The sequence below is a fragment of the Centroberyx gerrardi genome, chromosome 12, assembly GCF_048128805.1.
Source record: "Centroberyx gerrardi isolate f3 chromosome 12, fCenGer3.hap1.cur.20231027, whole genome shotgun sequence".
In the NCBI taxonomy this organism is placed as follows: Eukaryota; Metazoa; Chordata; class Actinopteri; order Beryciformes; family Berycidae; genus Centroberyx; species Centroberyx gerrardi.
The window spans coordinates 31078415-31100180 of NC_136008.1; the positions used below are offsets into that span (position 1 = coordinate 31078415).

Consider the following 21766-nt stretch of genomic DNA (forward strand, 5'->3'; position numbering starts at 1 on the left):
ATACATGTAATTTAAATACTGCCCATCTCTGATGGTGAGGAGGTCAATATGGTCAGCAAATCGAGGGTGAGCAGTATGATGGACCTTTTATAGTGACCAGGAGGAGCCTGACACAAGATTGGTGTTGCATGCAATACACCTCTCAGGGTCATACTCACACTGATGTGCTGGTTTTGCTTGTGCACTATACAAGCAAAGGAATTTTTGTATCCTTAACAGTGTTGATGCACGCTGGCCATGGCCTGAAAGACAGATTTATCCCTATATGCGTCATTGCAAAAAAGCTCTGAGCAACTTTTTGTGAGTGCTTACCTGCATGCCATGCACTCACATGCTGTGACACCACCATCAGCCTACACAGAGTTGGCCACTGCTTTCTCAAAGCTGAGGACCCATTTTGATGACCTCAAGGAAATGTCCACTTTTGGATTATCAGGTTGCATTGAGGAAGCCTTACCCGTGGCAAGAAAGTATGTTCTCATGCTTTACACAAGTTGCTGAGAAAAGTAGATTATTTTTTTTATTGATTACATGAGTGTTATACGGTTTTGAAAACAGGGGGACTTGGGCTTTCAGAATCTGTAAACCAAATGTATTTTGTCCAAACTGTGTCTGATTAGAAAGAGTTTGAATGATAGTGTTGTGAAAATACAAGATGTGTAAATACAAGGGCCAGTTGCGTTCAAAGACGCTGGGATAATTTTCTCTTCACTCTACAACAACGTATCAAACGAAACTAGAGATTCCCATCTTTCCAACACCACCAAACACATCACAATGCGAGCAACACAACTCCCGCTAGCCCCAGGGAAACTTAGCAGTCAAACCTTATGTTTTACAGTCACACTGACAAAAATCGATGTTTTTGCCCTATGTGTCACATGTCACGATAGACCCTTCCATTCTCTATCTCCTGATTCAACGTCATTACGCACGAGTGCACATGACGCACAGACTCGATCAATATTCCTTGTTATTTGTAACATGGCTAAAAGTTCTTTTTAGCTTTTCTATTTAAAATTCTCCATTTGGAGGCAAAAATGCGCAATTTATATGTTGTATTGTGTTCAGATAGCCTCCAGTAATGGAAATAAATAGTATTTTGAAGTAAAATTCCCAGTAAACAGGCAGAAACCCCATTTGGCACACTTTGGGTGGATATCCAAATGGCTAAAGCATGGAGAGTGCCTGAGTATATCTTTATAAATTGTATCATAAATTGTTGTATGGTGTTTTCATCAAATTTACAGTTACAGTTGTAGTCAAGGAGTAGGAGAACACATTCAGTTGCACCATTAGCCATGGGATCTTGGTTATAATGGTGATATTGCCTTTGAAATTTAGATTATATACTAGGCGAGGATGGAAATATTTTTTTCCTTTATTCCACCTCCATTTACTCTGGAATGGTAATAGATATAGGTTTACTTACAATGGATTCATATTCCCTAGCTTCTTACCTATCAAATGCATGGTTCTATATGCAGAACCATGCATATAGGCCTTATAGTGGAGGAGCTATTCCTGATTCATTTTGGGTATGCCATTTTAGGCGTTTTTTCCTGATTTTTGGCTAGGCAGGCTAGGGTACAAGAGGGTGGGTCTATGGAGCCTGTAATGTCCAAGAAAGAATCTGCACCAAAGGAGGTTCAAGACATCAGTCACCTGTACTGCAAAGATGAGAGCTGCAGTGGGCTTGACTTGCACTGAGTTTTGCTCAGTCATTTCTCTGACTGTCCAAATGTTTCTTGTATTGACACTGAAGACTGTAGTAATGATAAGTGATGGTGATGTTTGACATCTTACTGCAGGCCACAATGATAATGGTGAGTCAACAGCTATAAATGCAAAAAATTACTGGGATCATAGTTTGTATTACTCATGTAAAGCCTCTGAGCCTCTGAACAATTGTTCCATTGTTCTCTGCCTTGATTATCATTTGGCGAAAATAAAAAAAAGTGGATATCATTATTTTAATAAAGGTACTCACTGATGTTTCAAACTACTTCAATTGCAGATCCATGATTGCATTAGGCCTATGTATTCCATACCATAAATGTGTTCATATTTATTTTCAGCAGCAATGCCTCTAAATATGTTGCATTTTTTTCTTGCCAACCCATATAATGAATGGCACAGACTACAGCCGATTAGGACACCTCATGCATTTTTTGATGATTTTCACTGACGATGCATGCTACAAGTGGTATTGCCAGATTCAGTACAATCACACCTATCCACACAAGCCGTCGTCTTTCTTTGACAAATTATGGAAGAGATGTTAAAAAGTGTGAATACATTTGTCATAAAACCACATTTTTTCTGTCTTTGCCTACTAACTCTGTGTTTATGAATCTATATATCCAACATACATGAAGCTATTCACATCTACTTTATTTTGTCTGTGGAGACACATCTACGACTACAATTATGGCAAGTTTGAGAGATCTCTGACCTTCTGATATGAATCTACATGAGTTTATGTGGAAGCAGTCCCATACGGATTTGCTTTATTTTGCAACTTTTTTTGTTGGTGGGGTGTATCAAAATCTGGACCAATTTAACCATTTTTGCAGTAAAATATTTTTATACAATAATCCGTTTCATTTAGGGGAGACCTGAAAACATTGTTGTGTTTTGTTCTACCTCCGGTAGGGGTATCTCAAAATTTTAGGGTCCCTCCTGCTAGCCTACATATCCTTGGTTCAGTTGTGTTTTTCAACCGATTATATCTCTGTTCAAAGTCAATAATATAGTCCAATATGCAATCAAAATGAGAATATGCCTCATACGCACAGTCTTTTACCTAGGGCCGTCACGGTGAAGGAATTTCCCCTGCGGTGATTTAGGGTGGCTCAACAGCACGGTATGCAGTGTATGCGATAACGGTCAGGACAGTGCGCCGCGGCGCTGTCCGAGGTGCTGAGCCTGCTGCGGGGAGCCATATTGCATTGCAGCCTGTAAGCTATATGCCTATATTCTGTTGCTGGCTTGCTGGGATGATTTAAATGTATTTTTTCATTTAATAAAAATATATTGAAACGAATAATAATTTAACTGTCATTAAATGTTTTAGCAGGACTATGTTGATGAATTTTAATGTAGCCTAAATGACAAGTATTTTATTGAGTGTGAACTCTATGCAATTTGGTCATTAATAAACTTGCCTGTAATAAACCTAATAGTCTAATTTTCGTAGCTTACCAGTATGAGGCCATGCTGGGGGATTTGGAGCTCCACTTGTGCTTTCGCCAGATCTCTTCTCTTCAACCAGCTCTGAGAGAACGTACTGGCCAAGGTGTGGCACAGGCCCATTGCTCGGGCTGTGCAGTCCTTAACACTTGCCATTGCGTTTGTCACTGCCAAATGTAAATTGTGACCAAAGCAGTTCAGCCACGGCCAGTTCAACTTGTTTACTGCTGCTATGATGTTTGCCTCGTTGTCCGTAGTGATACAGTCACTCATCGTGATACAGACACCACTCATCAAATGCGTGGCGGAGAGCTTCCGAAATATTGTCGGACGTGTGGTTCTGGGGCATAAACACTGTTTCGAGGCAACGTGATTTAAGAGCCCAGTCCATGGTCAGATAATGCACCGTTAGACTCATATAAGGAGTCATATTGACACTTGACAACATATCAGTTGTGGCAGAGAAGTAGTCGACATTCTTGAGCTCGCAGCGGAGGAAGGGGGGCTACGCTGTGTGTGGGAAGCGCTGTGATCATTAGACCTCTCTGGATGACGAGCAAGTAGAGCAAAGCGGCATCAGCCGTACCAATTTATTGGCAAATGCTTTGGGATTCAACACTTTAACATTGTTCCCCATGGTCAGAAAAAGTCGCCAGATTTGTCGCTAGTCGCTTTTCAGAAATAAAGTCGCCAGGGGGTTCTGAAAAGTCGCTAAATCTAGTGACAAAGTCGCCAAGTTGGCAACACTGTTGGCGGGAAAGAATACACTCTTAGTGTTTTCATTATGAATTTATTTAACATTCAATACACATGCATTGAAGTGTAAAACAAGAAGTGCCTAGCCTCATGAAAAAAAGAAAAAACGTGAACATAGCACGGTTGCTTGCCATCCACCGCAGTTGGCTTGTCTATAGCACGGTATTGCAATATTGCGGTTATTGCGACAGCCCTGCTTTTACCTCCTTTAGGAACACTCCATCTGAGGCCTGTCTCACGAAGCGAGTTCAACATAGGCTATCTTTGCCTTAGCTGGCTAATCCTGGATAACCGGTCTCACGTAGCTGGTTTTCAACTGGCTCTGTCAACCCAGGATTTACCTATCCAGCTATGAGCGCGTTCACATGAAAGAATCCAGATCAGATGATTTATGATAAGATAAAATGAAATGTATTGATCCCCATGGGGAAATTACGTCGTTGCAGTGGGAAAAGCAGAGTGTGATTCAACGGCGGAAAGGATATAGAATATAGGTCTAAACACACAACTAGAATATAACAAGAAGCAATAGAAATAGTAGAAAATAATAAAATAATCAAAAAATAAAGGCCATAGACAATAAATAGGCCTGATTATAGGATTATATAAACCCTATGCTGACATTTTCAACACTTTAAGTAGCCTAGACTATAAAAGTGGGAATTGGAAAGAAATGGATTACTCTCTCAAGAAGAACAAACTCTTAGAAACTGCCCCGTCATTAGGACACAGTGGGCATATTTTCCATTGATAAAATATTTTGTGGACACATTCAGGCTGTAAAAAGAGTGTCTATTCATAAAGTCGGCCTCATATGTTCTTCAGGGTTGTGGTAATGGAATATGAATGCAATAGCCTACATTGAACCAAACATTGTTGGGAATCCAATAAAAAAAATCAGCGCTATTAATATAAAACAGTAACTTTCATTCATGGATAATATGGCCAATTAAGCAACCGCTATATCTCCGATATAATAAGTTATCATGGAAAGCAAAGTGATTATAGTGGTCTGTAAACACGTCGCCCTGCGAACAGCCCCTCTTACTGTCTGTTAATTCAATACTAGCCTAACAGTTTTCTTCTTTACTTGTCATTTTCATTTGAATGCAGTATTTTTGTCCATATCGGGCTCCTATAGGAATGCTGACTCCCTGTTTCCAGAGAGCTGATTGGTCAGGAGGCGGGCCTTTCATACGTTTTGATCTGATAGCCTGCACTTAACCTGCTCCGGAGCAAGTTAGCTGTGAAGCATAGGTTACCATGGTGATCTACTCCGGTTAAAAGTGAGACACCTTCGTGAGACCGAAAAGCCAGTGTTAAACCCAAAGTTAGCTCGCTAACCCACTAATCTCGCTTTATGAGACAGGCCTCTGGTCTTGTTAATAATATTGCCGTACTTTTGTCATTGTCCAAGTCTTACTAAACTGGCCTTCTTTTATTGGCTGGTCTTTGGTGCCAGGTGATGTCACCACCTGTTGTACTCTATAGAAGGTGACATCAGCTGGCACCAAAGACCAGCCAATAGCAGAAGGCCAGTTCAGTACCCTACTTTTCACCATTAGATGTCAGGCTTCACCACAAATTTGGGTTGGGGGTTTAGTTACTCTTTAAAAACACTTACAAAACTCCAACGCGTTTCGGCATTGGCCTTCATCAGGGAGCTCCAAACTCCAATTCATGTTCATAATGGCTGCTGTCAACCACAGAGTGGAATATAAAGGTGTGGTCAAACAATCATTGGTTGAATACACCACTTTCTGTCACCTGGCTCACAGTACCAACAATATACTGTATATAAAGCCATATGCAATACATATGAAAACATATGAAAAAATACCAACTATATCAGCAAAAATACATCAGCTGGGATGCAACAAGCAAACAGAATTGCAATACCAAAAATGGTGGTCACCAGCATGTATTATAAATCAATCAAGTCAAGGTCAATACACAGATGAAAAAAACTGATGATTCAGTAGCGAACCAGAGAAAGCTACTGGATCTTCAAACTCGGAGCTTGCAGGTATCCAGGTTTAAATGAAGATTTGGACTTAATTTTTTCATTTTTGCTGATATAGTTGGTATTTTAAAGCCATATGTATTGCATATGGCTTTATTGCAATACATTGTTGTTGGTACTGTGAGCCAGGTGACAGGAAGTGGTGTATTCAACCAATGATTGTTTGACCATACCTTTATATTCCACTCTGTGGTTGACGGCAGGCATTTTGAACATGAATAGTTTGGAGCTCCCTGATGAAGGCCAATGCTGAAACGCTTTGGAGTTTTGTAAGTATTTTTGATGTCCCTAGATGAGCTCATGAAATAAAGGCTTTTTAAATTTCTCAAAGAAGAGTGCCTTGGGCTTTTGTTTCATTCACCATAAATATATTGTTTGGTGTGTTTTATTTATTTATTTCTCTCTCTCTCTCTCTCTCTCTCTCTCTCTGTCTAGCTAGCAGACATAGCCATAGACAGTTTGTGTCGTGGTGTGTTTGCGGGGGACTGCAGGAAGTTGAGCGTGCGCTCTTGTTTTCCTCCTCTCTACAACGCAGAGCAGCACAGAGGTTCCCTGGTGCTGGGCATGCTGCTGGGCTCAGGTAAACACCAGCTATTACTGCTACTGTTCTTAATAAATACTGAAGGAACTGATCAAATCTAAAGGTTCCCTGGTGCTGGTCATGCTGCTGGACACAGCTACTACTGCTACCATTATTTCCATTAAATTCAAAACGGCACACCCGCCGCCTCGGTCAATGTTTTATGAAAACAAATGTATACCTGTGGCGGCTGGTGACTCAAAAAATTGGGGAGGACAAGAGGAAAACCACCCACCGCGTGATGTTCTTTTAAACTGGTTGGCTACTCATCTCTATTTTCTTATGTTCAAGAAAAAATTAAGCAGTAAAACAATGGCTTACAAGATTTCTTAAAGAGTAACTAAACCCCCAACCCAAATATGTGGTGAAGCCTGACATCTAGGGCCCTATCTTACACCCGGCACAAAGCGCTGCGCAAGTGTCATTGCTAGTTTCCGACCGACACAGTTGTCATTTTCACGCCCAGCTCCCACGTTGTTTAAATAGCAAATGTACTTGCGCCCATCTTTGCGCCCATGGGCGTGTTGGTCTTAAAATGAAGTGTGGTCAGGCGCATTGTTGGCACATTGCTATCTTGAGGCAACAAGATAGCAATGCGCTAGGCAAACAAAAACCTGGTCTAAAGTCTGGCGCAGTATTTTCCTGCTATTTAAAGGCCGCATTATTCAGATAGTAAGATGCGTCTCTCTCTCTCTCTCTCTCTCTCTCTCTCTCTCTCTCTCGCTCTCTCTCTCAAACACACACACACACACACACAACGTTACCATGCAAAATAGAAAAATAGGATCATCTACTCTGAAAATTTGCACTTTACTTCGTTACTGACATGTATTTTGTTGCCAAATTGCCATATGCTTTCACCATAACGCAGTGCCAAATGCGCAACGTACATGTCCTGTTAACCATCATCACACATTGCGAATTGCTAAATACGCAACCTACAACCAAGAAAAACAACACAGTAAATATGTAAAAAGCACAGCCCAACAAAAAGTCATGAAAATCATAAACTGCAAAGGCATCTTACCTTCACCCAATGCACAACATAGGCCTACCCAACGCACACACACATCGCCATCGTGCACGAGCAGATCCGTTTCCTCGGGAGAAAACCGTTTGTTTCTCCAACTTGCCGAATCCGCCATTTAAATAGCAATGCGCCAAGGTGCAAGCGCACCTGGCTCTTAATGGGAGATGACACTCTGATTGGTTGAGTTCATGTTACGCCCAAAACACACCTATGATTAATTAAGGGACTTAGTACAACCCCTAAGCCTTGCGCCTTACTTTGCGCCCGCATTGTGCGTCGTTTAACTAGCAAATGCACTTGCGCCATGCGCTTTAGACCATGCGCCATGGATCGTTTAAATAGGGCCCCTAATGGTGAAAAGTAGGGTACTGAACTGGCCTTCTGCTATTGGCTGGTCTTTGGTGCCAGGTGATGTCACCTTCTATAGAGTACAACAGGCTTCACCACAAACTTGGGTTGGGGGTTTAGTTACTCTTTCATAAGAGTTTAATAAGAGTATTTGTCACAGGTGTGAGATGTAACAAGAACCAGGCCGGCTGTGCCCTCAATGTATGTGCAGACCAGCTAGCTAATGTTTTCACAGACATTTTCAATCTCTCCCTGCGTCAGACCACAGTCCCCACGTTTTAAAAAGACCACCATCGTCCCCAAGAGATCCCAAGTAACCTGCCTACATGACTACTGCCCTGTAGCACTTACACCGATCATCATGAAGTGCTTCGAGCAGCTAGTCAAAGCCTCCATCACCTCATCCCTGCTCGACACCCTGGACCAACTGCAGTTTGCCTACAGGCCAAACAGATCTACTGATGACGCCATTGCCCTCACCCTCCACACTGCCCTCTCCCACCTGCACCAGAGGAACACATATGTGAGACTGCTGTTCATCGACTTCAGTTCAGCATTCAATACCATTGTGCCCTCCAAACTGGTCACAAAGCTCAGGGATCTAGGTCTCAACTCCACACTGTGCAGCTGGATACTGGACTTCCTGACTAGCAGACCCCAGGTGGTGCGGATGGACGCCACCACCTGCTCCACTCTGACTCTCAGCATTGGAGCCCCTCAAGGCTGCGTGCTCAGCCCTCTCCTGTACTCCCTGTTCACGCACGACTGCGTGGCCACACACAGCTCCAACATCATAGTCAAGTTTGCTGACGACACCGCCATCATAGGCCTGATCTCTGATAACAACGAGACAGCCTACAGAGACGAGGCGGGAGCCCTGACAGCATGGTGTCAGGAAAACAACCTCCACCTCTACGTCAGCAAGACTAAGGAGCTGATAGTGGACTACAGGAAGCAGCTGGGGGGAGGACACGCCCCTATCCACATTGATGGGGCTGCAGTGGAGAGAGTCCGCAGCTTCAGGTTCCTCGGAGTGAACATCAACGAGGACCTGACCTGAGGGCAATTTGCCCCTGTTTTGCGTTTGCAATTATCAATGTGGCAAAGTATAAATGTTGCCTTTGCGCCAAGAACACAGTAGGCAGGACAATGGCAGAGAGAAAGAAAAAAATGAAATTTTTAGACCGCGAGCTGCAAGTCCTGACAGACGAGGTGCAGAGGCATTCCTCAAAACTTCAGGCAAGAAATTTAACCGGGACTGCGAGAAACCATATTTGGGATTTAATATCCCAGTCTGTCAGTGCTGTTGGTGTTTCCAAACGCACACCTTCAGACTGCAAAAGAAGATGGCGTGATTTGAAGCGGAGAACAAAGGAGAATGTAAGGGAGCTTTATTCATTTATTTTTCATGACACAATTGCATCCTGTCACTGCATCCTTTGTTTGTCATTGCATTTCACTGCATCCCAAAATAAACTAGAAGGGCACTCGGAGAGCGCAGACCTCCGCCATGGCCAATCCAGTCTTCTATGATATGCAAATGTGCAAGTGCAACCAATATATGGATCCGCTCCAAAATTTAATGGGTTCTTCCTTGGCCCATGCTACACCCTTCCACGAAGTTTCATGAAAATCGGGCCAGTAGTTTTTCCGTAATCCTGCTGACAGACAGACAAACAAACACACAAACAAACGGCACCGAAAACATAACCTCCTTGGCGGAGGTAGTCTAATAAATGAGTTTGAGCGGGGCTGTCCATGGTGCTGGATCTTTAGGCCAAAATAAGGCCCACTGTGCTGACTAGTGAGATAAGTGAAAATATTTTCAGAGTGAGAAATTGAGTTGTATTGATTGTTTGGTTGTACTGATTTATTTGCTTTTGTTTGTGAAGCAATTTGTGTTAAAATTCTATAGTAATAATAATAATAATGATGATGTCAAAATATTATTTACAGACTGTATTTACAGACAATTTTATTTTTTAGGTCACACAAAGGTGGACTTGTTGCAAAGACATTTGCAAGGTCAATTCAATTCTCAGTTAAATCAACAAGTGATCATATTCTCCTTCGAAATATCCGCTCACAAGCACGCCTGGCATTACGATGCCTTCGCCTGGCTACAATCACTGCTGCCATCATCACTGGAAAATCTGGGCGTGACACCCCTTATAAATGCGCTTCAATTACCACCAACTCTCTGAAGACGCTAATAATTTCACTCTAACTGCGTGTGGCAATTAGATCAGTTACATTGCAGACATTAAGCACTAGCTTTCCAGTTGAACAACGAGGGGTCCGTTACTGTTAAAGCTGAGGAAATCCTTAAGTTGTGTCACAGATATTATTCCAATTCATTCCAATCTCAGTTAATGCTACAGCGTGATTACTGGAGATTGAGATACACATTTAGCTACTCATAATTTCTCTGGGTTTGACTGGGTTTATAAGCATTAATTAATGGCTTCATTAATTGTTAATAAATCATTTACTAATGCTTTGAAAATCATTTAGAAGTCATTAATAGGCAATGTAACTGATTTAATTGTAGAAATGTTACAGATATGATACCTGCAAGTGGGGACGTGTTTACTGATAGAGCAGACTTTGACATCATTTGAAGAGAAGGATATCTTAGCCAATTCAATTTGAAGGAAGTAATAGCACCATTAAAATAAAAAACTTACTTGAGGTCCTTGACTTTGGCGGTCCCGCTCCTGAGTCATGAAGGTGACGTCGTTTTCTCTTCTAGCACACCGACGGGAGGCTGGTGTGCTATACGGCTACTATTTTATGTAGCTATTATAGTAAAAGAAAAAGTACAGGTGCTGGTATATACATTAACTGTCCTTTCATTCCAAAAGTCGTATTTAATAAAGCCCCGGAGGGCGGGAGTGGATGAACCCGGTTAAACAGTAACCGCCCGTACGGGACGCTCTAAGAAGTAAAGCGAACGCGCCCGCAACGAGGCAGGGATCATTTCATTGGTCAACACTACACCTGGCATTCTATTGGTTGGGGAATTTTGACAGGGTTGTTGCACAAAAAATCCGCGAGCAGAGCAGAAATCTGAGAGCAGACGTTTCACAAGTGCACAGAAGCAGCGGTGCCAGGAGAAGGGCTGAAGCTGGAGCGCAGGAAATCTGTGCAAGCAACATTATATCTGAGTGCAAGCATACAGTTTGAGCAGAAGCAGAGCAAATCTAAGCGCAAGCAGGAGCTATTTGAGTGCGAGGGCAGGGTTTGAGGGAAAGCATTACAAAATCTGAACGTGAAATCAATAAGTCATGCTCTCAAATTGAAAGACCAGGCTCTTGAATAAAGATAGGAAAAAAGCTCCATAGGGTTGCACAGTATTAAATGCTGAACTAAAATTAATAAATAAAATTCGAGCGTAGGCTTTTGTGTTCTCAAGGTGCTTGGAAATAAAGTGCGAAATGCTGAGGATGGCGTCTTCAGTGCTGCGCTCATGCTTATAGGAAAATTGACATTTGAAAGCTGGCAGTCCGTCTGGGCCTGTGGACTTATTAGTGCACACCCTACTGAAAAGACGCTGAACACTAGGTGGGTCCACTTCCAGCCAGCAGGTGGCATCAGTGTCTGGCAGAGACTGCAACATATTGTCACACTCATGAGAGAAGTTTTGTGAATCAAACCTCAAGTAAAAGTGGGGACGGGCTAAGGAGGAGTCAGAGTTCAGAAGGCGGATAGCCTCTGGTACAAAGGTTGCCCTCCTCCTCTGAGTCCTGCATCCAGGGCAGCGTAGGCGCCGGCCTGATGGCAGCCACTTGAATGCTGCGGACAGAGTGTGGGTGGGGTCATGTATAATCCGATTCGCTGTCTGCATGATTTGCTGACCACAGACAGAAGACAGAGATCTCAGGGGGTGCCCAATAATTTTTGAGTTCGTGTTCACGACACTCTGTAGCCGTTTTCTGTTACATATACACATACGCAATGCTTTGGCCAGCAAACCATTGCAACATGACCTAGGAGAGGTTTTTGATATAGTTGTCAGAGTAGTGAATCTGATTTAAAAAGGGACCTCTACAAACAAGGCTCTTCAGAGAGCTGTGCAGGGAGATGGGGGCAGAGCATGAGCACCTGCTCTTTCACTGTGAGGTTAGGTGGCTGTCCAGGGGGAAAGTTCTGGAGAGGATGTGGGAGCTGAGAGAGGAGGTCCTGGCCTATCTCCAGAATGATGACCCTGACCTTGCCAAGCATTTCCAAGACGAGCAGTGACTGGCAAGAGTGACTTGCCTACCTTGGGGACATATTCACTAAGCTCAACACACTGAACACAAGCCTTCAAGGGAAGGAGAACAACATTCTGGAGCTAGAAGATGGAGTTTGACGATTCCCAGCACGCCTGGGTCTGTGGCAGTCCCAGTTGGATGCAAGAGCACTGGCCATGTTTCCTGTCCTCTCTGCCTACCAGGAGAAGATAGATATTCCCCTGTCTGACTCAGTGAAGCAGAACATAGCTGAGCATATGGCTGGCCTACAGGAGAACTTTCAGCGGTACTTCCCTGACTCAGAGGGATCTCAAAACCTTCAGTGGATGAGGTATCCCTTTCGAGCTGTGCCATCATCAGAGCTGGGTCTAAGTCAGACAGAATGGGAGGCATTGGTTACACTGCAAGTCAGCAATGGCAGTAAGATGCTTTTTGAGACAACCACACTCAAAGTTTTGGGTTGCACATCTGCAGCAGACCAAGTTTTCCTGCTTGGCTGGGAAAGCTGTAGATGTGTTGATTCGGTTTGGTACTACATACCTATGTGAATCTGGTTATCTACTCTGGCATACTTGGAAAAACAAATACAGGAACAGCCAAAATGCTGAGCATGACCTCAGGGTTCCACTTTCAAAAACTGAGCCCAGAATAGACCTGCTGGTTGAAAATTTCAAACAGCTACATCAGCCTCTCATTATGATTGACTGAGCCTAGCTCTCATCCTGAGAGACATAAATAAATATTGTACCCCTCATATCCTGTCAGGTCAGTAAAATGTTAACTAAGGATCAGTAAAAATGTTTCAAAATAAAGCTAGGCCTAAATGTTCTTTGTATCATGTATTTTTGGGTATGTACTAGTTAGTATATTCCTCTCGATGGTCCGAGATGTCTAGTAGGGGAATGGCCACACGGCGGCTAGTGCCTGGCCCTCACATAGAAGGTTCCATATAATGTTAGAATGACCTTGTTTGATCCTAAGATGCATGGCTTGCATTTGGGATATCAGCGAGGCCACATGGTGAGTGCTCCACCGGAAATTACAATAGCTGGTGTCCAGCTCTGTATCTGATGCGGCTTTGGTAGGTCAATTCATCACTCCCTGCTCTCTCATTTGGCTAGCTTAGGTGTATGCTCACAGGGAGTGACAAGATCAGAGCCTAGACGCCATACTTAACTCTGTATCTATATTTGCCTTCTCAATAATCAATAATAAATTTATGTGAGTTGTCTGACTGAAATTATCATTATATTGTATTCAGAGATATTTCACACACACATTTCTATGAGGGTTCAAATGAGGGTTCACTTGTCATTGTGGGACATGTAACCTTCAGCGGGAGAAAAATCTGGCAAAGCGAGACTGGTAACGGCGATATTTCTCCGTAGGTACGTTTATTTTAGCCATTAGCGTTTGGGGGGCGGGGGGGGAAGATAAGAAAGCAATCCATACATATGCACAGAGACAGAGAGACACTCACTACAATACCTCTACTTGAGAAGGATATTTTGGTACTCTTTACACACCTGCTACTAGGAACATGTACGGACTTTATCATTGTGTGTTACTGCTGTTATGGGTCCATAGTTGTATGTGTGAAATCCTGCAGGTCCTAGTCCTGTGGTCCTCCCCAGTCGTCTGGCCCAGAGATCCAGTACAGAGTCCTGGGCTCAGTGGTCTCTACGCAGGGGACTGGAGTCCCTCCCGGAGGCCATCACTGATTGCCTAGCACAGAGTGGGAGGGTGCAACTTCATAGACATGCCACCGTCAGACAGCTCCGTCCCTGTGCCTCAGGCTGGGAGGTTAGTGAGTAGACACTAAACACACACTACACTTTTTTTCTTATCTGGCCTGGAGAATTTGAGCGCGACTCCTGATGTGTGTGTGTGTGTGTGTGTGTGTGTGTGGTTCTGTGTTTGTAGATCCACTTGGAGGATGGAGTCATATCAGCCGACCACATCATCTCTGCCCTGCCAGCTAAAGGTAAATACTGGACTGAAGCTAAATAACTAGGACCACATCCACCCCTAGTGTATCACTTAAATCCAGCCCCCAGGTCAGTTATGTGTGCAGTAATAGGCAGCAGCACCTGAATTGATTTGAGCTGCACAGGATCCTTACAATCCTCCAATATGTATGTATTTGGTAATGCTGGAAAGATAAACCTCCTATCTTTCATCTGAACTTACAGTAAAATAAAATGTTTTCTGCCCCTTGACCTTTTATACACTTTGTGCTACAGAATTAGTTAAAAGTAATTTGTGTACATCATACACCAAAAATACCAAATAAATGTAATTTGTAGCACAAGAACGTGTACAAGGAAAAGTTGAAGGGGGGGTGAATACTTTTTCTGGCCATTGAAGATCGATCTCTGCCAAATGAAAACAGAGGTGTATTATATGAAATACATTCTGTGTGTCTACCCCCCAGCACTCTCCTCAGCCCTGCCCTCGTCCTTTCAGCCCCTCATCCAACAGCTACAGGACATTTCCACGGTAACGGTTGCTGTGGTCAACCTGGAGTATGAGGGTTCCATCCTGCCTGTAACGGTGAGAACTACAGTAGGACACACAAAACAAAAAACGCTGTCTGTGTTTGAATTCTGTATGGGGTTGAGTCCCAGCTGATTTTAAAATTCCCTTATCATTCTCCAATGTGGATGTGGTGCACCTCTTATTTTTCAGGACAGGACCAGGGCTCCCTAAAAATGAAGTTTGACATTTGCTGTAAATAGTTGCGTTTAAGATTTACTATGGGTAAAATCACTGTTAAATTTTAGTACAGCCTTGCAACAACCTGTTAGAAAATGCATTTATGAGTATTCTATATACGTCAAGTATGATAGCTTATTACAGAATGCAGTCAGTGAGGCATGTGAAGTTGATGATGTAATTTACAACAATTATATGACTCAACAGTTATGTATCCACTATATAGCAGGTGAAAATTGATAAGATAAACTGTAATAACCACAGTGTTATCACCCATTCACTTTTAGCCAAGTCAAAGCCTGTCTCTGACCTTTCTGAGTTCACATGGGTCAACCAGGAATTCAGTATGCTGCTCACACCTTCAAAGTTACAGGGATATTAGATATATACAGACTTTAAAGATAGGAAACATAAACAGATATGAGTTTGAACAACATATTTATTGTCCAACACAAAAAATGGCATAACAATCTCATTGTCCAACACAAAAAAGTGCAATAAAAATGTTAATGTCCAACAGGACAAAATTATGAAAAAAAAAGAAGTTATTTTACCCCACATGTTTGTTTTCCCCATCTGACTCTGTCCATCTGACTATAAGGGCCACTACTGGTGCCACATCTCAAAACAAACTTGTCTACAATGACAAGTGCCACATGGCATGCCTTACACTCCCATGGAGGTCTCTACTCCTTCCCAGCCACAATGCACAGCTTGCATCTTTTCGTCCCTTCTGTTGCCTTCAAAGTCACATTGTCTACCACTTTGATGGTGACTTGCAAATGTGCACTAATGTGCACTCCTGGACGGGGCTGCTCAAGTGTGCCCACAAGCTCCTTCACCAGCTGCTTTCTGAAGTCAAAATGAGACTTTGGAATCAGTCCCATTCTTTTACAGTATTCCTTGTAAAGGATGAAGCTGTTGACCACGGACATGTCAATGAAATGAAAGAAGAAGGTTTTGTACCACTTCTATGTTTTCCGCTTGTTTTGAAGCTCTGCAGATACTGATCCAAAAGGTCGACACCCCCATGTGTTTGTTGTATTCTGTGATTGGGTTGGGAGAGAGGATGTTTCTTCTGACCCAGGTCCCATCAGGCATCTTCTGCCTCCGGGTAACAACATGACCTGAAAAGGCTGAGTGGATTGTGGAACATCAGGGTTCTACAGTGTGAGCAAAATGCTCGCATTTGCTCCTTCTTTTTAAAAAATGCAAATGAGAGGTTGAATTTAGGGGCAGGAGGATTCGTATGGTATTGGAGGGTGGTCAATCTGACGGGAATAGACGGGTTGGGGCTTCCTCCTCTCGTCATCCCGTTCTCTGTCTCTTCTTTCTCTCTCTCCCTCTCTCCCTTCTCTCTTTCTCTGTCTCTCTTGTTCTCCCACTTTCTCATTTTTGCTTTTAGACCCCACTAAGAAATCTATATTCTCACTAGTTATCCATTTATCCATTTATAGGTGAAATGGATAACTAGAAACAAGGATTTGTTGAATGCTTAATAAATACATTGACTCAGAACATTAGCCTACATTGAAATTGTAGTTTGTTTATTTATTTACTTAGTCATTTACTTTTTAATTTTTTTTTTGTCCTGCTTCTGCTGGAAGAGTGGGCTACTAAATTAAATCTCTCAAATGTCAAACAAGAATAGTTGAGAAGTAAATAGATTTCCTTTTTTATTGTCTTAAGATAAACAGACGTAACCCCTTTAGAGGGACCTCCGTTTTTGTTTTTTGTTTTTTTTTTCTCTCTGTGTTTTTTTTTTTATTTTTATTTTTGTATTAATGTCTTGATTGTCCCTATAAGACCAGTAGTATCAGACCAGTAGTGTCTTAAATTAGTCATGGTAAATTTTCGGTTAATTCTGTAATATGTAGGGCTACAATTTAAGTTTATTCTGTATGAATGAGGAGAATGAGGAGAGACAGGTGTGCTTGTACGTATGTATGTGTGTACCTGTAGTTTGGATTGTGTGGGTGTGTGTGTGTGGGTGTGAGCATGTATCTAGACCATTGCTTTGCACGCCAAGATAGAGTAGGGGTTATAGCTCTAATAAAGCATGTTCCTAAAAGATAGATATGGGGGGGGATATGTTTGGGGTTGTGGTGTTTTGTGTTTGTAATATGTGTCTACATGTTTGTGTATATGTGGGTGTTTTTAAGTTCTAAGGTGTTTCCTTATGAGTTTGTGGTAGGTTCCCTTGTTTCCAGCTGGTGTGATCTTTGCAGCTCTATCTCTAAAGCTATTACTCTTGACTCTGATATAGAATATGGCTTATAAAAATCCTGTACAAACTCTTCCGATTACTTTCCAAGTCACAACCTGGAATGTGAACGGATTACAGCAAGGCATAAAAAAACATAAAGTCTTATATCATTTGGGGAAACTGTCCTCTGACATTGTTTTTGTACAGGAACTTCACTTCAAAGCAGGGCAAATAGAATACCTTAAGAGGCAATGGGTGGGGGAGGCCTTTGAAGCTGCATTCACTTCTAGGAGTAGAGGTGTGGGAATATTAATTAACAAGAGGATACCATTTAAGTTGGTCTCCCAACATGCAGATATCTATGGTAGATTCCTAATAGTTAAATGTGAAATGTTTGGAGAACTTTACACTCTTATTAATGTCTACAATCCTCCCACCTCAGATATGTCTTTTTTAAGTAAAATTCAAACTGTGTTAGACAGTTCACCAACAGGAGTGATCATAATAGGGGGAGATCTGAACAATATATTTAGTTCTTATGATAGCTCAACCAAAAACAGGAAAATTAAACCACACATATTTTTCTCACCCTCAAAATAGTTATAGTCGAATAGATTATTTATTTATATCTAAGACAGGCCTGGACAGGGTACTATCGAGTAAAATTAACGACATTATAATATCGGATCATGCCAGTCACATGCATTATGTCCCCGAAACAAAATACATTGTCTCATAGGATATGGAGAATGAATAGGAAATATTTAATGGATACTGAATTTTTGAAGCATATTAAAAGACATATTGATTTATTTATCCAAACCAATGTAGATGGGGGGGACCCTCAAGACAGACCAGAAATTGGTATAATTTGGGATGCATTCAAAGCATACATAAGAGGAATAATGTTAGGGTTTGCAGCAAAAAGGAAAGCAGACCTGGATAATGAAATAAATAAACTGAGGGAACACATAAATATCTTACAGAAAAAACATAAGATACAAGTCAATAGTAGAACGTTAACCGAATTACAGGAATTGAAATTAAAACTGGACAGCTTATTACTCAAAAAAGCTAATGACTTCAGACATAACTCCAACAAACTTAATTATATTTCTGCTAATAAATCGGGTAAACATCTAACCTCATTAGTCAAAAAGATTTCAAAGAGACAACCCATATTTCTAAAAAATAAAACATTAGATTTGGTCTATAGAAATAATCAGATCATTAATGAAGAATTTAAATCGTTTTATGAGAACCTATATACATCAGAAATAAAAGAACATGACCCTCTTCCCTTTCTTAAATCACTTAATTTGAAACGCTTATCAGTGGAGCAAAAAGAAGAACTTAATAAGGACCTTACCTGTACAGAAATTAAATCTGCTATTAATAATTTTCCTTTAAAAAAAGCTCCAGGAATGGATGGCCTCCCAATAGAATTTTATTCACAATTTTGGTCAAGCATAAATCCTCTTTTTATAGAAGTAGTAAACTCTGCTCAAAAAAATCACACGCTCCCACAAACAATGTACCTCGCAACTATTTCTGTAATACCGAAACCAGGCAGAGATTGTGATAGGCCCTCTGATTTCAGACCTATTAGTTTAATCAACTGTGATTAAAAAAATTATTACTAAAGTCATAAATAACAGACTAGCACAAATCTTACCAAATATTATTCATCATAATCAAACCGGATTTATACAAAACAGAGATTTAAAAACCAATACTAGAACATGTCTATCTTTAATACAGTATGCAAAGAAGTATAAGAAGGATTTAACATTAATGGCGGTTGATGCAGAAAAAGCTTTCGACCGAGTTGAATGGTCTTATCTGTATAAAGTGCTAGAGGTTTATGACTTTCCAGTGAAATTTATTAATATGGTAAAAACAATCTACAAATCACCAAAGGCACAAGTATATACAAATGGAATTCTTTCTGAACCCTTTCCCTTAAGTAGAGGCACAGCTCAAGGATGCCCTTTATCGCCCTCCCTGTTTGCATTAGCAATCGAACCATTGGCTCAAAAAATTAGACAGACAGAAAAAATAAGTGGCATTACAATTGGTAAGAAGGAATACAAACTTAGTTTATTTGCTGATGACTTATTACCCTATTTAAGTAATGTAAACACTTCCATTCCATATGCAATTGAAATTATGACAGAATTTTCGCAGCTATCAGGTTATAAAATTAATGAAGGAAAAACAGAATTAATGGTAATTGACAAAAGTATAAATAATTTGGAAAATTTAAAACAATTTAAAGTGCAAACAAAGAATATTAAATACCTCGGTTGCTATATTAGTGCAGATAAGTTACAGCTGTATAAAGACAATTTTCTCCCATTAATTAAAGACCTTAAGCAAGACATTGAAAAGTGGTCTGATTTGAAGATTAATTTAATAGGTAGAATAAACCTGTTCAAGATGATTTGGCTGCCAAGATTTTTATACATATTTCAGACTATTTCTATTACCCCACCAAAATCTTTTTTTAAAGAAGTGAACTCACTTATTTCTTCGTTTATTTGGTCTAATAAAGCTCACAGATTAAGGAGAAAATTATTGCATTATCCTCGAGAGGAGGGAGGCCTAAACCTTCCTAATTTGGAGCTTTATCATAACGCAGCTCAAATGTTTTATATCGACCATATAATTAACAATACAAATGAGGAACCGTGGATAGATATTGAAAATCATCAGTTACAGCCTAATAGTTTTCTTCTAGCTCTTTTCTCCAAGCAAAAAATCCAAACAGTAATTTTTTTAATTAATAGTACATTAAATGCTTGGAAAAAAATAAAAAAAACACTAGGTCAAGAAATAGAAATCCCCAAACATATACAAATTTGGAATAACCCATCAATAACTATTCAAAACGTCCAACTACACTGGGAGACGTGGATAAACTGTGGAATTCAGAAATTATCGGATATTATAAACCATAACTCCATACTCTCATCTCAGGAACTAAAGAAGAAATATAAACTAAAAGACATAGAATTTTTTAAGTATTTGCAATTGAAAAACTGGATAACAGATAACTTTGACCTCAGAAATAGAATTTCAACTGAGATAGGGGAAATTCTAAATAAAAGGGATAAAAAGAGACGATTAGTAGGTGCTGTATACAATATTCTTATCAAAGCTGAGGGCAATGAAGAACTGCTACAGAATATATATAACAAATGGAATAAAGACCTTGGTATGGTAGATGCAAAAAAGAAATGGAAGGAATGTTTACAACTTACATATGAAATTACCACTAATGAAAATTTACGTCTAATACAGTATAAATTAATGACAAGAATATACTATAGTAGAGACAAAATTCATAAGTTTGACCCCAGCTCCTCTGATAGATGTTTAAAATGTGGCACGCAGAGTGACTCCCTCATACATGCCTTTTGGTATTGTGAGAAAATTAGAAAGACTTGGGAGAACATTGAAAGATGGATTTCAAGAACTTGTAATTGTAAAGTAGCATTTTCACCAATGATTTGTCTCTTTCAAAATGTTGGGAAAATAAGATACCCAACTGGATGGCAAATTCTTCTTTCGTCATTAGTTTAAGAAGCTAATATTGCAAAATTGGAAAAATAAAGAAGCACCTACACTTCAGAAATGGAAAACATTAATGAAATATTACTTGAGTATTGAAAGGACAATGTCGGAGGACAGCAACAAAGAGAAACAATTTCACAAGATATGGAGCTCAATTTATGAAGCTCTGTAGATAGTAGAGCCGCAAAATCACAATCACCCAGCATCCATAAAATTTAAGGAACCCTGTTTTCGTTTTTATTTTGTTTTGTTTTGTTGCATGTTGTGTGTGTGTGTGTAGCTGTGTGTGTGTGTGTGTTTGCGTGGGTGTATGTGTGTGTGTGTATGTACGTGTGTGTTTGCGTGTGTGTGTGTATGTGTGATAAGTGTGTATATGTATGTGCGGGTGGGGATGCTATATTACCTGTGATGACAACCATAGGTGACTGTATGATATTTGTGGATGAGCAACTTAAACAGGGTCAAATCATGAAATTTGTCTTCCTTTTTTTTTTTTTTTTTGAAGAAAAAAGAGATTATGTAACATGTTGAAGATTGAATGTATTGTATTCAGACCCTTACTCACCCAATAAAAAAAAATAAAAAATAAAAATAAAAAAAAAGGGGGGCACCGGTGCGAGAGTAGGGATGCAGTGTTTAACCAATGTCACTATTAGCCGCACTTTAAAATGCCACGGCTTTCTTACCGCAAGAATTTTAGAAGCTGCAGAATCTCCGTCTGCGATTCTGTGCTCTTGAATGCAGCCTCACATTCGCATGAGACGTAAACATAAAGCTGGTAGGGGATTAAATATAAAACTGTCACTTACAATCAACAAAGTAGCGGTATCAAGAGATGGGCTTTAAGTGCAACGTAAGCCAACGTCAGTAAAGCAGAAACAGGAGTATTATAGCACCATTACTTTACATACATTACTTTACATTTTATAAAAGCTTACCAAAATGTCTGTAATCTAGTCCAAACAAAGTAGAAGTATTCCAGCGTTTCTTCTCAGCAGTGTGTCTCCCATTCGTGGGGCTGAATCAGCTCGTTTGGTGCGGTTATTTACTTCCTGTTTGCATCTGTATCAGGCTAGGTGTAAAGGCTTGGATATGCTTCATCGGA

At 40.6% G+C, this 21766-nt stretch overlaps 1 protein-coding gene across 1 annotated transcript in view; it reads left to right on the plus strand.

Annotated features, from left to right (window-relative positions):
* The window catches only part of ppox (protoporphyrinogen oxidase), a 57029-nt gene that overhangs the window by 21970 nt on the left and 13293 nt on the right, over positions 1 to 21766 (plus strand). The window contains exons 6-9 of the mRNA XM_078287367.1: positions 6407 to 6551; positions 13774 to 13967; positions 14088 to 14148; positions 14599 to 14717. Coding sequence (XP_078143493.1) covers positions 6407 to 6551; positions 13774 to 13967; positions 14088 to 14148; positions 14599 to 14717 — 519 coding nt within the window. The remainder of the gene's footprint in view (positions 1 to 6406; positions 6552 to 13773; positions 13968 to 14087; positions 14149 to 14598; positions 14718 to 21766) is intronic.